This window comes from Salmo salar, chromosome ssa23 (assembly GCF_905237065.1).
Source record: "Salmo salar chromosome ssa23, Ssal_v3.1, whole genome shotgun sequence".
Taxonomy (NCBI): domain Eukaryota; kingdom Metazoa; phylum Chordata; class Actinopteri; order Salmoniformes; family Salmonidae; genus Salmo; species Salmo salar.
In genome coordinates, this window is record NC_059464.1 from 1,096,834 (window position 1) to 1,115,144 (window position 18,311).

General features: G+C 43.8%; 1 protein-coding gene across 1 annotated transcript; it reads left to right on the plus strand.

The window, feature by feature from the left end:
* The first annotated feature begins 11,494 nt into the window (after positions 1-11,494).
* Positions 11,495-14,770, plus strand: LOC106583889 (heme-binding protein 2). The gene is made up of 7 exons (XM_014168515.2): positions 11,495-11,761; positions 12,465-12,524; positions 12,677-12,758; positions 13,119-13,239; positions 13,357-13,496; positions 14,083-14,246; positions 14,350-14,770. Coding segments are annotated over exons 1-7 (648 nt in total). The 5' UTR covers positions 11,495-11,759; the 3' UTR covers positions 14,429-14,770.
* Positions 14,771-18,311: the final 3,541 nt, after the last annotated feature.

The following is an 18,311-nucleotide window of genomic DNA, read 5'->3' on the forward strand; positions in this document are numbered from 1 at the left end:
CATAGGTCATGTCTGCACATGACACTTACATGCGACTTCTAATATCAGAATACGAAGATTGCGTTGAAAAGACAGGTTTAGATGCAGAAAAGTGGTCTGATTGTGTTCAGATCTGGTTGACCACTTCAGGCCTTTGATAAAGTAAGACTGGGTTTTATCGATTTCGGTGAGTCTCTTATAAAATGGGTAATAGTAATGTATAGCAACTTCAGGTGTAAATAATAAATAGCGGTTACATCTCAGAGAGTTTTGAATTGGCAAGAGGAGTTAAACAAGGGTGTCCACTGTCACCATATCTATTCGTTATGGCCATTGAAATGCTAGCTATTAAAATCAGATCAAATAACAACATTAGAGGATTAGAAATCCAAGACTGAAAAACTTATTCAAACCACCAGAGCAATGGACAACCACGGAGGTCCAGGAGCAGCTAGATGGGCGCCAGAAAGAGCAGAGCACAAACACAGGTCAGACTCTCAGACCCAGTGAAGCACGCAATCAGCCATGCCCAGACTGCTATGTCAGAGGAAGTGGACACAGCAAACGCACCACAGGTGGGTCCCACTCAGTCTACAGTCGTGGCCAAAAGTTTTGAGAATGACACAAATATTAATTTTCACAAAGTCTGCTGCCTCAGTTTGTATGATGGCAATTTGCATATACTCCAGAATGTTATGAAGAGTGATCAGATGAATTGCAATTAATTGCAAAGTCCCTCTTTGCCATGCAAATGAACTGAATCCCCCAAAAACAATTCCACTGCATTTCAGCCCTGCCACAAAAGGACCAGCTGACATCATGTCAGTGATTATCTCGTTAACACAGGTGTGAGTGTTGACTAGGACAAGGCTGGAGATCACTTTGTCATGCTGATTGAGTTCGAATAACAGACTGGAAGCTTCAAAAAGAGGGTGGTGCTTGGAATCATTGTTCTTCCTCTGTCAACCATGGTTAGCTCCAAGGAAACACATGCCATCATCATTGCTTTGCACAAAAAGGGCTTCACAGGCTGCCAGTAAGATTGCACCTAAATCAACCATTTATTGGATCATCAAGAACTTCAAGGAGAGCGGTTCAATTGTTGTGAAGAAGGCTTCAGGGTGCCCAAGAAAGTCCAGCAAGCGCCAGGACCGTCTCCTAAAGTTGATTCGGCTGCGGGATCGGGGCACCACCAGTACAGAGCTTGCTCAGGAATGGCAGCAGGCAGGTGTGAGTGCATCTGCATGCACAGTGAGGCGAAGACTTTTGGAGGATGGCCTGGTGTGAAGAAGGGCAGCAAAGAAGCCACTTCTCTCCAGGAAAAACATCAGGGACAGACTGATATTCTGCAAAAGGTACAGGGATTGGACTGCTGAGGACTGGGGTAAAGTCATTTTCTCTGATGAATCCCCTTTCCGATTGTTTGGGGTATCCGGAAGAAATCTTGTCCGGAGAAGACAAGGTGAGCGCTACCATCAGTCCTGTGTCATGCCAACAGTAAAGCATCCTGAGACCATTCATGTGTGGGGTGCTTCTCAGCCAAGGGAGTGGGCTCACTCACAATTTTGCCTAAGAACACAGCCATGAATAAAGAATGGTACCAACACATCCTTCGAGAGCAACTTCTCCCAACCATCCAGGAACAGTTTGGTGACGAACAATGCCTTTTCCAGCATGATGGAGCACCTTGCCATAAGGCAAAAGTGATAACTAAGTGGCTCGGGGAACAAAACATTGATATTTTGGGTCCATGGCCAGGAAACTCCCCAGACCTTAATCCCATTGAGAACTTGTGGTCAATCCTCAAGTAGCAGGTGGACAAACAAAACCCCACAAATTCTGACAAACTCCAAGCATTGATTATGCAAGAATGGGCTGCCATCAGTCAGGATGTGGCCCAGAAGTTAATTGTCAGCATGCCAGGGTGGATTGCAGAGGTCTTGAAAAAGAAGGGTCAACACTGCAAATATTGACTTTTTGCATCAACTTCATGTAATTGTCAATAAAAGCCTTTGACACTTATGAAATGATTGTAATTAAACTTCAGTATTCCATAATAACATCTGACAAAAATATCTAAAGACACTGAAGCAGCAAACTTTGTGGAAATTAATATTTGTGTCATTCTCAAAACTTTTGGCCATGACTGTATACAGGCAACAGCTCCTTCAAAGCCAGCTGATGTTCACTGTATGCAGACTCTAATCAGCCTGCTGGACGGTGTGCTGGACAGAAGACACAAGTGACACTCCTGTAATGTCACCACCAGCAGTACTAACTCCACAGTACTATACAGAACAACTGGAACAGAAAAGTGTGTGAAGTCTGTGGAGCTCCAGACCACTCCACGCTGATGCACTGCAGAATAGAGAACCTCTGCCTTTCATGTTTTACTCCAGGCCATTAGAAGAGAGACTGTCAGGGATGCAGACCCAGACAGGTCAAACAGGCCGACAACGTCCAGGGGGCGCCGCTGGGAAATGAGGACACCCACACTTTGAGAGGGGCAGTGTGGAAGTAGGGCCACAATCCCTCAAGGAAGAAGACTTGGAGCTTCTATACATAAACACATGTTCAGTAATGCCAGCAGACTGTTGTGTATTTGTTCAGGGGTCAGCAGAGTTGCAAGCTTTTAGTGAGTTGCTTTATGCACAGGTTTTAGTTAGTGACTAAGTTGAACTGAAGGGCATGCTCGATTCAGGCTCTATGTCTTGCACTCTTAGTGAAAAAGCAGAACAAAAGTTAAGAAGCAGTTGTCCTACCAATAGAAAAGCAGACCACATATAGTTGTAGTTGGCTGTGGGGAGAAGCAGACCTGTCCAAAATGCATGTACGAGCTGAAGCTACAGCTATCTGGAGTTAGGTGGGTTGTCCCTACTCTAGCAGTACCAGGCCAGCTTAACCAACTCATCATACTGTAGGTTTCAATGTCCTAATAAATAGAATGCACCAAATGAAGGAAAACAACCAATTCTGGAGAGGCATATCCAAGGGGGAACATCATCCATCCCCTAAACATTAGCAGTTTCTCGACATGATGAATTGCACGACCTGATGGAGGGGGAGCAAAATGCCAAGCAAGGTGGTCATAGTCAAGCTGACACAGGCAGTCACCCTACTACCGAAACACGAACACCTGATGTGGGGAAGGCTAGCTAGCAATGTTCCCATCTCTCCAGGCAGCACAGTCATTGTCAAACCATGTTCATTTCAAGCTACGCCAAGAGACATCCTTGTGGGGAGGATCATCACACCGATGTTGTTACATCTGCCCCTGCCACGCCCTCTACTTCTCATCACGTGTCTCCCTAACCTGCCACCGCTCCCCCCGTGCTCTCTCCCTCTCTCTCTCTGTGTGGGTGTATCTGATTGTGTGAGTGGAGACAGGTGCGCTGGAGTCAGAGCAGATCCCCACCAGCTGCAACCTGTTCCATAATCAAGACCTCTACAAATACTCAGCCCTGCCACTTCCATGCTGCCAGATAGTAGCCTCTGCTCAGTCAGTCTATAGTTCAAGCCATTTGTTCCTGCATAGATCTTGTTATCCTGTGGTGCCTGTTTTTCCTAGCCTGACGCTGCTTTGCTCTCCGCTACAGTTCCGTCCGCTCTGACTCTGGTCCCTGTCTCCAGTCCCTCGTCTCGTCAGTCGTGCTTCACAGCCCTGGACTCCCGCTCTACTGCTTCCTTGGATTCAGCTCAGGACCTGCTTACCCTGCCCGTACTCCCCTTTCCCCGGCCGCTGCCTCAGTTCATGGTTCCCTGCTACCCGTCCGAGCTCCCCTTGGCCTGCACCCCATATCCCCCCCGCTTGTCAATAAATACCTTGGTTACCTTATCCCTGTCTCCTCGTCTGAATCTGTATTTGGGTTCACCTGCTCCACCCCACGTAACAGATGTGGGGAGACAGGTGGATCCGCATGAAGACTACCAACCCCCAGTCAAAGCCAATCATCCAGAAACGGAACAGCAAGTAAGCAGATGTGTCTTGCTGTTGAAGACTTCGACGTCCTTCAAGCCAACTTTTCGAAAGCAGATGCCAGTCCGCAGCAGCCTCCTCCGATCAACATGACAGAAGCAGACTTTAAGCAAATGCCTTCCAGCTTAAGCCTTAGTTACCTCAACATACATGCATGTCAAGCCAGCCAACCATCCAAGAGACAGCTATTGGAGCAGATAACTGAGTATGACAACATCTTCTCCAGACATTCACTCAACTACGGAGAAGCGAAGGTGTCCTCCAGACTGTTGATTGGCCCTTCTGCCTGCCCTACAGAAGAGTTCCCCTGTCCACTACCAGAAGTTGAGGCTGGCTCTCACAGAAATGGAAGAGACGAGGCTAATCTGCAAATCCATCAGTGATTATGCTTCAAATCAAATCAAAGTTTATTTGTCACGTGCGCCGAATACAACAGGTGTAGACCTTACAGTGAAATGCTAACTTTCAGGCTCTAACCAATAGTGCAACCTCCCGGGTGGTGCAGTGGTCAAGGCACTGCATCGCAGTGCTAGCTGTGCCACCAGAGATTCTGGGTTCGAGCCCAGACTCTGTCACAGCCGGCCGCGACCAGGAGGTCCATGGGGTGACGCACAATTGGCCCAGCGTAGTTCGTGTTAGGGAGGGTTTGGCCGGCAGGGATATCCTTGTCTCATCGCGCACTAGCGACTCCTGTGGCAGGCCGGGCGCAGTGCACGCTGACCAGGTCGCCAGGTGTTTCCTCTGACACATTGGTGCGGTTGGCTTCCAGGTTTGATGTGCATTGTGTCAAGAAGCAGTGCGGCTAGGTTGGGTTGTGTTTCGGAGGATGCATGGCTCTCGACCTTCGCCTCTCCCGAGTCCGTACGGGAGTTGCAGCAATGAGACAAGACTGTAACTACTACCAATTGGATACCATGAAATTGTGCAGAATAAAAGGGGTAAAAAAAGATTATATAATAATAATAATAAAAAGAAAAAAATGGTACAAAAAAGGTATTCGGTGAACAATAGGTAGGTAAAGAAATAAAACAACAGTAAAAAGACAGGCTATATACAGTAGCAAGGCTATAAAAGTAGCGAGGCTACATACAGACACCGGTTAGTCAGGCTGATTGAGGTAGTATGTACATGTAGATATGTTTAAGTGACTATGCATATATGATGAACAGAGAGTAGCAGTAGCGTAAAAGAGGGTATGGTGGGTGGGACACAATGCAGATATCCCGGTTAGCCAATGTGCGGGAGCACTGGTTGGTCGGCCCAATTGAGGTAGTATGTACATGAATGTATAGTTAAAGTGACTATGCATATAGGATAAACAGAGAGTAGCAGCAGCGTAAAAAGAGGGGTTGGGGGGGGGGCACACAATGCAAATAGTCCGGGTAGCCATTTGATTACATGTTCAGGAGTCTTATGGCTTGGGGGTTAAAACTGTTGAGAAGAATTTTTGTCCTAGACTTGGCACTCCGGTACCGCTTGCCATGCGGTAGTAGAGAGAACAGTCTATGACTGGGGTGGCTGGGGTCTTTGACAATTTTTAGGGCCTTCCTCTGACACCGCCTGGTGTAGAGGTCCTGGATGGCAGGCAGCTTAGCCCCAGGGATGTACTGGGTCATACGCACTACCCTCTGTAGTGCCTTGCGGTCAGAGGCCAAGCAACTGCCGTACCAGGCAGTGATGCAACCAGTCGATGTTGCAGCTGTAGAACCTTTTGAGGATCTCAGGACCCATGCCAAATCTTTTTAGTTTCCTGAGGGGGAATAGGCTTTGTCATGACTTCTTCACGACTGTCTCGGTGTGTTTGGACCATTCTAGTCTGTTGTTGATGTGGACACCAAGGAACTTGAAGCTCTCAACCTGCTCCACTACAGCCCCGTCGATGAGAATGGGGGCATGCTCGGTTCTCCTTTTCCTGTAGTCCACAATAATCTCCTTAGTCTTGGTTACGTTAAGGGATAGGTTGTTATTCTGGCACCACCCGGCCAAATCTCTGACCTCCTCCCTATAGGCTGTCTCGTTGTTGTCGGTGAGCGTTCAACACCTCAAAGCTCATCACTAAGCGAAGGATCCTGGGACTAAACACCTCCCTCTGCAACTGGATCCTGGACTTCCTGTTGTGTCGTCCGCAAACTTAATGATGGTGTTGGAGTCGTGCCTGGCCATGCAGTCGTGGGTGAACAGGGAGTACAGGAGGGGACTGAGCACGCACCCCAGTGTTGAGGATCAGCGTGGCAGATGTGTTGCTACCTACTCTCACCACCTGGGGGCGGCCCATCAGGAAGTCCAGGATCCAGTTGCAGAGGGAGGTGTTTAGTCCCAGGATCCTTAGCTTAGTGATGAGCTTTGAGGGTACTATGGTGTTGCCCCCGTCGATGAGAATGGGGGCATGCTCGGTTCTCCTTTTCCTGTAGTCCACAATAATCTCCTTAGTCTTGGTTACGTTAAGGGATAGGTTGTTATTCTGGCACCACCCGGCCAAATCTCTGACCTCCTCCCTATAGGCTGTCTCGTCGTTGTCGGTGAGCGTTCAACACCTCAAAGCTCATCACTAAGCTAAGGATCCTGGGACTAAACACCTCCCTCTGCAACTGGATCCTGGACTTCCTGTTGTGTCGTCCGCAAACTTAATGATGGTGTTGGAGTCGTGCCTGGCCATGAAGTCATGGGTGAACAGGGAGTACAGGAGGGGACTGAGCACGCACCCCAGTGTTGAGGATCAGCGTGGCAGATGTGTTGCTACCTACTCTCACCACCTGGGGGCGGCCCATCAGGAAGTTCAGGATCCAGTTGCAGAGGGAGGTGTTTAGTCCCAGGATCCTTAGCTTAGTGATGAGCTTTGAGGGTACTATGGTGTTGAACGCTGAGCTGTAGTCAATGAATAGCATTCTCACATAAGTGTTCCTTTTGTCCAGGTGGGAAAGGGCAGTGTAGAGTCCAATAGAGATTGCATCATTTGTGGATCTGTTTGGGCGGTATGCAAATTGGAGTGCTCTAGGGTTTCTGGGATAATGGTGTTGATGTGAGACATTACCAATCTTTCAAAGCACTTCATGGCTACGGACGTGAGTGCTACGGGTCTGTAGTCATTTACGCAGGTTGCCTTTGTGTTCTTGGGCACAGGGACTATGGTGGTCTGCTTGAAACATGTTGGTATTACAGACTCAATCAGGGACATGTTGAAAATGTCAGTGAAGACACCTGCCAGTTGGTCAGCACATGCCCGGAGCACACGTCCTGGTAATCCGTCTGGCCCTGCAGCCTTGTGTATGTTGACCTGTTTAAAGGTCTTGCTCACGTCGGCTACGGAGAGCATGATCACACAGTCGTCTGCAACAGCTGATGCTCTCATGCATGCCTCAGTGTTGCTTGCCTCGAAGCGAGCATAGAAGTGATTTAGCTCGTCTGGTAGGCTCGTGTTACTGGGCAGCTTGCGGCTGTGCTTCCCTTTGTAGTCTATAATAGTTTGCAAGCCCTGCCACATAAGATGAGCGTTGGAGCCGGTGTAGTATGATTCAATCTTAGCCGTGTATTGACGCTTTGCCTGTTTGATGGTTCGTCGCAGGGCATAGCAGGATTTCTTGTAAGCCTCCGGGTTAGAGTCCTGCACCTTGAAAGTGACAGCTCTACCCTTTAGCTCAGTGCAAATGTTGCCTGTAATCCATGGCTTCTGGTTGGGGTATGTACGTACAGTCACTGTGGGGACAACTTCCTCGATGCACTTATTGATAAAGCCAGTGACTGATGTGGTGTACTCCTCAACGCCATCGGAAGAATCACGGAACATGTTCCAGTCTGTGATAGCAAAACAGTCCTGTAGTTTAGCATATGCTTCATCTAACCACTTTTTTATAGACCGAGTCACTGTTGCTTCCTGCTTTAATTTTTCACCACTGGTCATGGTGTGGAAGAAGGATGGAGGCCTGCAGGTAAGCACGGATTTCAGATGGCTGAATGCAGTGAAACTGTAACGACGCCCACCCGCTACCTCAACAGGCCAACTGTCCGCCAGCTCTAGAGGGCAATGCATTCCTCAAAACCATGGACCTTCCTTCTGGGTTTTACAACATTCTCATGTGTGAAAATGACAAAAGGTTCACTGCATTCACGACCCATATGGGACACTACGAGTACAACAGGATGCCACTGTGGCGGTCATTAGATTTTGTCAGCCGGTTATTGTCATGCAAAAGACTGCTGGTCTCATGGTAATTTACTGTTAATTACCATAAACACGTTCAGCATCTCCATGCATACAAGCTGCATACAAGCCACATACAAGCAGCTGATGCGTGCCTTTGGAACATCTACATTTAAAAAAAAGTCCAAATCAATTTAATATACACAATCACAATAAATCCATTATTTATTTTAGGTTTAAAGAAACCGTAGCTGAGAAGATATGCTTATACAGGGCTTGCGAAAGTATTCACTCCCTTGGCATTTTTACTATTTTGTTGTCTTACAACCTAGAATTAAAATAGATTTTTGGGGGGGTTTGTATCATTTGATTTACACAACATGCCTACCACTTTGAAAATGCTACATATTTTGTGTGAAACAAACAAGAAATAAGACATAAAACTTCAGTGGCTATGTTGAAAGTAAAAGTGATCACTTGAAGCAGGTCATATATACTTGATTTACTGTAGAGCTACAGTGCATTCGGAAAGTATTCAGACCCCTTGACTTTTTCCATATTTCATACGTTACAGCTTTATTCTAAAATGGATTAAGTAAGTTTTTCCCCCTAATCAATCTACACAGAATACCCCATAATGACAAAGTGAAAACAGGTTACCTTAAATAATACCTTAAATAAGTATTCAGACAAAGACATTTCTGCAGCATTGAAGGCCCCCAAAACACAGTGGAAGAAGTTTGGAACCACCAAGACTCTTCATGGAGGTGTCCGCCAGGCTCAACTGAGCAATCGGGGGAGAAGGGCCTTGGTCAGGGAGGTGACCAAGAACCTGATGGTCACTCTGACAGAGCTCCAGTGTTCCTCTGTGGAGATGGGAGAACCTTTCAGAAGGACAACCATCTCTGCAGCACTCCACCAATCAGGCATTTATGGTAGAATGGCCAGACGGAAGCCACTCCTCAGTAAAAGGCACATGACAGCCAGCTTGGAGTTTGCTAAAAGCCAACTAAGGACTCTCAGACGATGAGAAACAAGATCCTCTGGTCTGCTGAATCCAAGATTGAACTCTTTCGCCTGAATGCCAAGCGTCATGTCTGGAGGAATCCTGGCACCATCCCTACAGTGAAGCATGGTGGTAGCAGCATCATGCTGTGTGGATCTTTTTCAGCAGCAGGGACTGGGAGACTATTCAGGATCGAGGAAAAGATGAACGGAGCAAAGTACAGAGAGATGCTTAATGAAAACCTGCTCCAGAGTGCTCAGGACCTCAGACTGAGATGAAGTTCACCTTCCAAAAGGATAACGACCCTAAGCACACAGCCAAGACCATGCTTAAGTGGCTTCGGGACAAGTCTCTGAATGTCCTTGAGTGGCCCAGCCAGAGTCCGGACTTGAACCTGCTCTGACATCTCTGGAGAGACCTGAAAATAGCTGTGCAGCGACACTCCCCATCCAACCTGACAAAGCTGCTGATCTGCAGAGAAGAATGGGAGAAAACCCCCAAATACAGGTGTGCCAAGCTTGTAGCATTATACCCAAGAAGACTTGAGGCTGTAATTGTTGCCAAAGGTGCTTCAACAAGGTACTGAGTAAAGGGTCTGAATACTTATGTAAATGTGATTTCAGTTTTTTTTTTAAGTTTGCAAACATTTCTAAACCCTCTTTTTACTGTGTCATTATGGGGTATTGTGCGTAGATTGATGTTAACATTTAAACGCTGAGGTAAACACTCAGGCACTATTTTCAAAGAAAGGGTTTATTCAGATTAAGAAGGGTTCTGTGCTTATTCTTTTCTTTAAGCAATGACTCCTTCTTGCCTTCGGAACAATCATCAAAGAACCCTTTCTTCCGAAAACGTTTTTTTAGGATGAAAAAGGTTCTAGGTAGAACTCTTTGCCTTACAAAGAACCTTTGTCTTCCAAAAAGGGTTCATCAGATAAAAACAGTTATTGGCAGAACCCTATCCCTCCGCAAAGAACCCTTTTGGAACCCTTTTTTTCTAAGAGTGTAAACTGAAATGTACACTAGTGCTTTGTATTGGAACAGGGTGTCTCATGCTCAGAGAGAAACAAACACACCTCTTATGTTTTGTTCAATCACTCTCACAAACTCATTATATCTACAAATGTAAAGTTTTTGAACAACAACAACAACAAATACAACTCCAACAACAATCAGCTCTGCAGCCAGTGTGACAACATTTGTTCCATTAATGCCATGGAAATGTCCACAACATACAGTTTCATGGTCCTGATCAAATCAGGCTAAAGTCACGTGTTGGCTAAGAATTTGACCTAAAGCTCGTACTTACTCCACATAGAAAGGACATAAGAGAGGGGATCATATGAGTTATTTTGAGTTTTTCTTCATCTGAGGCTGAAGTCACCAAGTGAAGGATGTCGCCCATTGAGCCCCTGAGGTGGTGACCAGCTGACATCACAAGGGACGTCAGAGGTTTGTTAAAGGTCATTTAAACTGAACTGACTTTGACTTTCTAAATCTAGGGCAGGGGGTTCATTCCATGACTACATCCATCTTGATATTCAGTGGCTTCCTTTTCTTGTTTTCTTGTCTTCTTTCCTACAGTGATGTGAAAGAACAGGGACAGTTGAAATTAGATTCAAAGTGAGGAGTGCCATTTTGTATTCACCACCTATCCTTTGTCTCTTCAGGTGAGCCCATGTGAGGAGGAGACGAGGTGAGGTAGCGTTGGGCGAGTAACTGAAAGGTTGCTGGTTTAAATGCCCGAGCCGACTAGGCAGAAAAATCTGTAGATGTGCCCTTGATCAAGGCACTTAACCCTAATTGCTCCTGTAAGTCCTTCTGGAAAAGATTGTCTGCTAAAATGTTTCGAAATTAAGCCCTTTTTGACTATTGAGATACACCCCAGAGTTCTGTTTTCTAGGCTACTCTCCTCTTTGTGGGGGTAAAAGCTGAGCTCTTTGGGTCGTGCAAAAGTGCTGTCCTATCTGCTTTTATAGGTGGGGAATATGATTTGATATGAATTGGAAAATGTTTGCCCAATGTGCAACCAATTTTTTTATTTTAATTTCACTCTACATTATAAATGTAATATCATAATAACCAGAGGTGGTAAGAAAGATCTGATCACAATGTGTCTTTAAATCATCTACATCTGTCTAAAAATGTGGGCACAATCAGAATGTGGACAAGATCAGGACAAAGAGTCCATGTTAGCACCAGTTATAAACAGGGCTACTCCATCTAGTGATTGGTAATGTCGAACCAGCAGTGCTCAGTGAACAAATTACATGCAAGTGCTATTCATTTAGTCTAAACGTGACAGCCAGGCTGTTATTGCGAAACAGCAAAGGCTTTAATTACGAAACAGAAATATTTAATAGTCTACTACACGTGATGGATCTAGTCACAGCCTCTTTCTCAATAAGCCTATACTTGCTTTTCAAAGACGCATCAAGATCAATCGTCTCACGTTATCTAACTTGGCACACACTTATTTATAAACCACCTTTTCCTCTCTTAAGCGTGTGAAGTCCATTGTACATTCTGTGGTGAAATGGGCGTGTTTTGGGGACTGATGCAAATAACCCTCAGTTGGTATAAATAGTTTCTCTGCAAGCATTTCCCTCAGGCCAGTGAATGCATCTGAACTGAGCTGATCTAAAAGTCACACTCAGCACAATGTAAGTAGAAATGATAGGTTATCATTGCATTGATTAGGTTTGTTTGATTTGTTATGGTGTTAAGTAATTAAAGGAAGAGTGATTTGTATAGAAATAGAAATGTGTAGTAACATAGTTTCTGTCTTTTAAAGTATTACAATATTGCAATCTTAATGAGTTATGTCTGTATGATATATTTTTCATAAGATGATGTCACTGCCTGTTTGTGTGTACTTTAGGTTTTTCATGTGATGACACACTGTTTTGTGTACTTTAGGTTTTCAAATCAAATGTATTTGTCACATGCGCTGAATACAACATGTGTAGTAGACTTTACAGTGAAATGCTTACTTCCGAGCCCTTTCCCAACAATGCAGAGTTAAAAACTAAGAATAATTTGCTAAATAAAAAAGGAAATGGTAACAATAAAATAACTATAACGAGGCTAAATACAAGGAGTACTAGTACCGAGTCATTGTGCACGGGTAGAATGTTGTTGAGGTAATATGTACACGTAGGTAGGGGTAAAAGTGACTAGGCAATCGGGATAGATAATCAACAGAGTAGCAGCACCATATGTGAAGAGTGTGAAAGAGTATGAAAGTGTGTCTAAGTGATGACACTGACTGTTTGTGTGTACTTTAGGTTAATGTGTTGACACTGACTGTTTGTGTGTACTTTAGGTTTTTAATGTGATGACACTGACTGTTTGTGTGTACTTCAGGGTTTATTTGGCAGGGTTGGTTGGCTTGGTTCTCATCTTGACTGCTGAAGCCAGAGTTGGGTAAGGAAGTTATAATACACTTCTGTTATTACTTTTCACACATCATAACCACGCGTTTCAGAATAATACTGTTTGTATAGTGAATGAACAGTATCCGTGCTAAATCGTATGCTATTGTTCTTTATTGATTTGTTTTCCACTGTTTCCTTTAGAAACTCTTCTGAGTCTCGCTTCTGCACAGAGTCAAAGGAATGTCTGCTCTATGATCTGGTGTGCAAGAATGACGATTATGAGGTCAGTCTTGTGCAGCACAAATGAATGGCACATTGGGGCTACAACTTAGTTTGTTTCACCACCTTTTTTGTGACCAATTTTTTTATGTTTAGTTGTTGATCAGGGTAGCAGATACAAAACAATAGCATTTGCATTAAAATATATCAAATCAACAACATGATGATCATCATTATCATCCCCATTTTGGTTATCGTATTGGGTTTCGGTAATCTGAAAAATGTTGTAGATCAGTTTTGCAGGGTTGTAGATCAGTTATGCCCTTTTTGCGCAGACTCATCTTAATCCCATCCCCAACATCTGCAACTCAAATACACTCTACAGCAGAGGACTCTTGAGTGAAGGTTTGTGCCTGTGTTACAGGTGCGCCACTATAACTCAGTGAAATGGGTGTCAACAGATGAGGAAGCATACTTCATGGACAAGGCCACCTACACTGCCTTCAGGAGACTCTTCAACTATATCACCGGATCCAACAAGGCTGGTGTGTGTGTGTGTGTGTGTCAATCTATTTGTGTGTGTGTGGATGCACGTGCATGAATCTGCTTCCATGCGTGTGTGTATACCTGGTAACAAGTGCTTACACAGATTTTTCCTATAGGCGTCAACATTGACATGACAGCTCCGGTGACTGTCAAAATTGAAGAGAAGAAGAAGATGTGGGGGTCGTCTGTCTTCACCCTCAGCTTCCTCCTACCGTCTACCCATCAGATGACTCCTCCCCAACCCACTGATGACAAGGTAAAGCCAAATCCTAAATAGACCCTACGCCCTATGTACATGATCTGAGAGGATTTGATTGGTAAAAGCAATATGGTGAAACTTCCACTTAGCCTATCAGAGGGTAAAGTGGAGCTATTACCATATTGCTGACACCTGTCAAAAACATGTAAACCTGACACAATGACATCCACATCAGTAGCCAGGGGTCTGTAGTATTTGTGTGTTTTATTGAGTGGGTTTTTTCAAATACTTAAGCTGAGCTCAATTGTGCTTGCCTGGCCCAATGGAATAGTCCCAAAAGTAAAAACCTCACCCACCAGGCACTTTAAAAAAACTGAATATAAGTTGAACATAATATGATTGTCTATCAGACTTGGGTTCAAGAAGTATCTTTCAAATACTTAGATATAGCTTTTATAGTGTCAGGTGGGCAGGGTTTGCACTTTTGGGACTGTTCCATGGCGCCATTGAGCCAGGCAAGCTCAATCGAGCGCAGCTTAAGTATTTGAAAAAACACATACCATTTGAACACATCAAGTATGTCATGTTTTTTTTAAAGATCGCTGGTTAACAATGTGGATGTCATTGTGATTTCCCCGTGCAGGTGTACTTTACTGAGATGCCAGACATGAAAGTGTACGTGAGGAGCTACGGTGGATGGATGATGTCTTTGACATCCAGTGTAAACTCCATGCTGCTGAAAAGGCAGCTAGACAAAGTCCAGGCCACCTACAACAAAGACTACCACTATGGTGTGGGATATGACAGGTGAGAGCACAGATACAAATCCTTCAATATACTCATATCCAACATCTAACCAAATTCCACCAAAATACTTTTTTCAAACATTAATATTTTGTGTGTCCTTCAGCCCAAAGAAGATTCTGAACAGGCACAACGAGGTGTGGTACATGGTTGAGGGAGAGCCTGTGTGCCCTACCTCCTCCTAAACATCCTCCTCCACTACTGCTGAGTCTGTCATTACTGCTTTGAGGAGGACCAATTGGAGGTTTATGGTAGACTGAGAACATCTGATAAAATGTGGTTTGGGGACAACAGCAATATGAACTAAGAGATGTGTCCTTGATCTAGTGGCACTGTAATCCATAATCAATATGCCACATGCTATAGTGTATACACACTGCATGTCTTCAAATTTTCTCATACTTATTCGGGGTTCAATTTGTTAGGGAGGTTACGAGCACCCCCTAGACCTGTGATTCGAACTCTGTACAATCAATGTTGAACATGATTTGGAACTTTTTCTCAATAAAATATGAATTGTGTCTGTATTGAGTTTGTTTACTTAAATATATGCCAAACAAATCCTTTACAGCTCTTTGGTCATACTCGAGTGGTGGTGAATACAGTATGATTACAATGAACATAAAATCTTGGGTAATTGCATCAGATACCATATTTGTTACATAGTCTGCCCACTGAGAGATTACAATGAACATTACAAATGAACATGTTAGATTTGACATTTGAGTCATTTAGCAGACCTTCCTCTCCAGAGCGACTTTGTTTCAGTCACTCCTTTCACAAATACAGTGAAGTCGTGTACAGTGAACACTATACAACTTTCATCATTCAGTGCCGCCGTTAATAACGAGGGCATGTTCTAAGAAGAAAACTTCTCAAATACTTCAGATAAGTAAGAAAACAGATCAAGTACACTCTTAGAAAAAAAGGGTTCCAAAAGGGTTCTTTGCAGAGGGATAAGGTTTTACCATAAACCGTTTTGATCAGAAGAACAATTTTAGGAAGAAAAGGGTTCTTTGTAAGTCAAAGGGTTTTACCTAGAAACTATAAACATCCTAAGAACCGTTTTTGGAAGAAAGGGTTCTTTGAAGATTCTTTGGAAGGCAATAAGGGTTCTACATAGAACCATATACATTTGAAGTCGGAAGTTTACATACACTTAGGTTGGAGTCATTAAAACTCGTTTTTCAACCACTCCACACATTTCTTGTTAACAAACTATAGTTTTGGCAAATAGGTTAGGACACCTACTTTGTGCATGACACAAGTAATTTTTACAACAATTGTTAAGAGTGTCACGCCCTGACCTGAGAGAGGGTTTGTTTCTCTATGTGGTTAGGTCAGGGTGTGGGGTGGGCATTCTTTGATGTCTATTTCTTTGTTTTGAGCTGAGTATGGTTCCTAATCAGAGGCAGCTGTCTATCGTTGTCTCTGATTAGGAATCATACTTAGGCAGCCTTTCCCCACCTGTAGTTGTGGGATCTTTATTTTGTGCTGCTTGTTAAGCCTACAAGACGTTACGGTCATATTCATTGTTTATTCCTTTTTGTTTGTAGTGTTCTGAGGTAAATAAAATACGATGAACACTTACCACGCTGCGCTTTGGTCCACTCCTTTTGACGATCGTGACAAAGAGACAGATTATTTCACTTTTAATTCACTGTATCACAATTGCAGTGGGTCAGAAGTTTACATGCACTAAGTTGACTGTGCCTTTAAACAGCTGGAAAATTCCAGAAATTGATGTCATGGCTTTAGAAGCTTCTGAAAGGCTAATTGACATCATTTGAGTCAATTGGAGGTGTACCTGTGGATGTATTTCAAGGCCTACCTTCAATCTCAGTGCCGCTTTGCTTGACATCATTGGAAAATCAAAAGAAATCAGCCAAGACCTCAGAAAACAAATTGTAGACCTCCACAAGTCTGGTTCATCCTTGGGAGCAATTTCCAAATGCCTAAAGGTACCACGTTCATCTGTACAAACAATAGTACGCAAGTATAAACACCATGGGACCACACAGCTGTCGTACCGCACAGGAAGGAGACGTGTTCTGTCTCCTAGAGATAAACGTACTTTGGTGCGAAAATTGCAAATAAATCCCAGAACAACAGCAAAGGACCTTGTGAAGATGCTGGAGGAAACAGGTACAAAAGTATCTATATCCACAGTAAAATTAGTTCTATATCGACATAACCTGAAAGGCCGCTTAGCAAGGAAAAAGCCACAGCTCCAAAACCGCCATAAAAAAGCCAGACTATGGCTTGCAACTGCACATGGGGACAAAGATAGTACTTTTTGGAGAAATGTCCTCTGTTCTGATGAAACAAAAATAGAACTGTTTGGCCATAATGCCCATTGTTATGTTTGGAGGAAAAAGGGGGAGGCTTGCAAGCCGAAGAACACCATCCCAACCATGAAGCACGGGGGTGGCAGCATCATGTTGTGGGGGTGCTTTGCTGCAGGAGGGACTGGTGCACTTCACAAAGTAGATGGCATCTTGAGGAAGGAAAATTATGTGGATATGTTGAAGCAACATCTGAAGACTTGGTCGCAAACGGGTCTTCCAAATGGACAATGACCTCAAGCATACTTTCAAAGTTGTGGCAAAATGGCTTAAGGACAACAAAGTCAAGGTATTGGAGCGGCCATCACAAAGCCCTGACCTCAATCCTATAGAAAATGTGTGGGCAGAACTGAAAAAGGGTGTGTGAGCAAGGAGGCTTACAAACCTGACTCAGTTACACCAGCTCTGTCAGGAGGAATGGGCAAAATTCACCCAACTTATTGTGGGAAGCTTGTGGAAGGCTACCCGAAACGTTTTAAAGACAATGCTACCAAATACTAATTGAGTCTATGTAAACGTCTGACCCACTGGGAATGTGATGAAAGAAATAAAAGCTGAAGTAAATCATTCTCTCTATTATTATTCTGACATTTCACATTCTTAAAATAAAGTGGTGATCCTAACTGACCTAAGACAGAGAATTTTTACTAGGATTAAATGTCAGGAATGGTCAAAAACTGAGTTTAAATGTATTTGGCTAAGGTGTATGTACATTTCCGACTTCAACTGTATAATATTTTCCAGCATGAGCTATTGGAGATTTTCAGAATTATTTGTTTTACTGTAATATCTGGTTTTGCATGTAAATTGATTGGTTGATTAATGTTGATTGGTTGATTAATGCTACACAAAGATAAAGAACAGTTTTTTTTTTTAAACGTATCCAATTTGTTCGTAATTGGATTTATTGCACACATTACTGAGATGGTTGTTCCAGTTTAGATGGATGAGATAGTCTTAGTATTCAATCTTCCCTACCCTGGCAGTCATTGGTGATTAAGGTTACCCTCAGAACATCTTCAGTTCGCAAAACACCAGTCTCAATATTAACAGTGAAGAGGCGACTCCGGGATGCTGGCCTTCTAGGCAGAATTGCAAAGAAAAAGCCATATCTCAGACTGGCCAATAAAAAAATAAAAAGATTAAGATGGGCAAAAGAACACAGACACTGGACAGAGATATGGCTTTTTCTTTGCAACTCTGCCTAGAAGGCCAGCATCCCAGAGTCGCCTCTTCACTGTTGACGTTGAGACTGGTGTTTTGCGGGTACTTTTTAATGAAGCTGCCAGTTGAGGACTTGTGAGGCATCTGTTTCTCAAACTAGACACTCTAATGTACTTGTTCTCTTGCTCAGTTGTGCACCGGGGCCATTTCTCGCAAGGAATAGCCTTCATTTCTCAGAACAAGAATAGATTGACGAGTATCAGAAGAAAGGTATTTGTTTCTGGCCATTTTGAGCCTGTAATCGAACCAACAAATGCGGATGCTCCAGTTACTCAACTAGTCTAAAGGCCAGTTTTATTGCTTCTTTAATAAGGATTTTCAGCTGTGCTAACATAATGGCAAAAGGGTTTTCTAATGATCAATTAGCCTTTTATAATTATAAACTTGGATTAGCTAACACAACGTGCCATTGGAACACAGGAGTGATGGTTGCTGATAATGGGCCTCTGTACGCCTATGTAGATATTCCATAAAAAATCGGACGTTTCCAGCTACAATA

What these genes read in the sequence shown, in the direction of transcription:
- LOC106583889 (XM_014168515.2), top strand. An exon ending in ACTGCTGAAGCCAGAGTTGG is followed by an intron (nt 12,525 to 12,676) that starts GTAAGGAAGTTA and finishes TGTTTCCTTTAG; the next exon opens with AAACTCTTCTGAGTCTCGCT. An exon ending in CCCAACCCACTGATGACAAG is followed by an intron (nt 13,497 to 14,082) that starts GTAAAGCCAAAT and finishes TTCCCCGTGCAG; the next exon opens with GTGTACTTTACTGAGATGCC.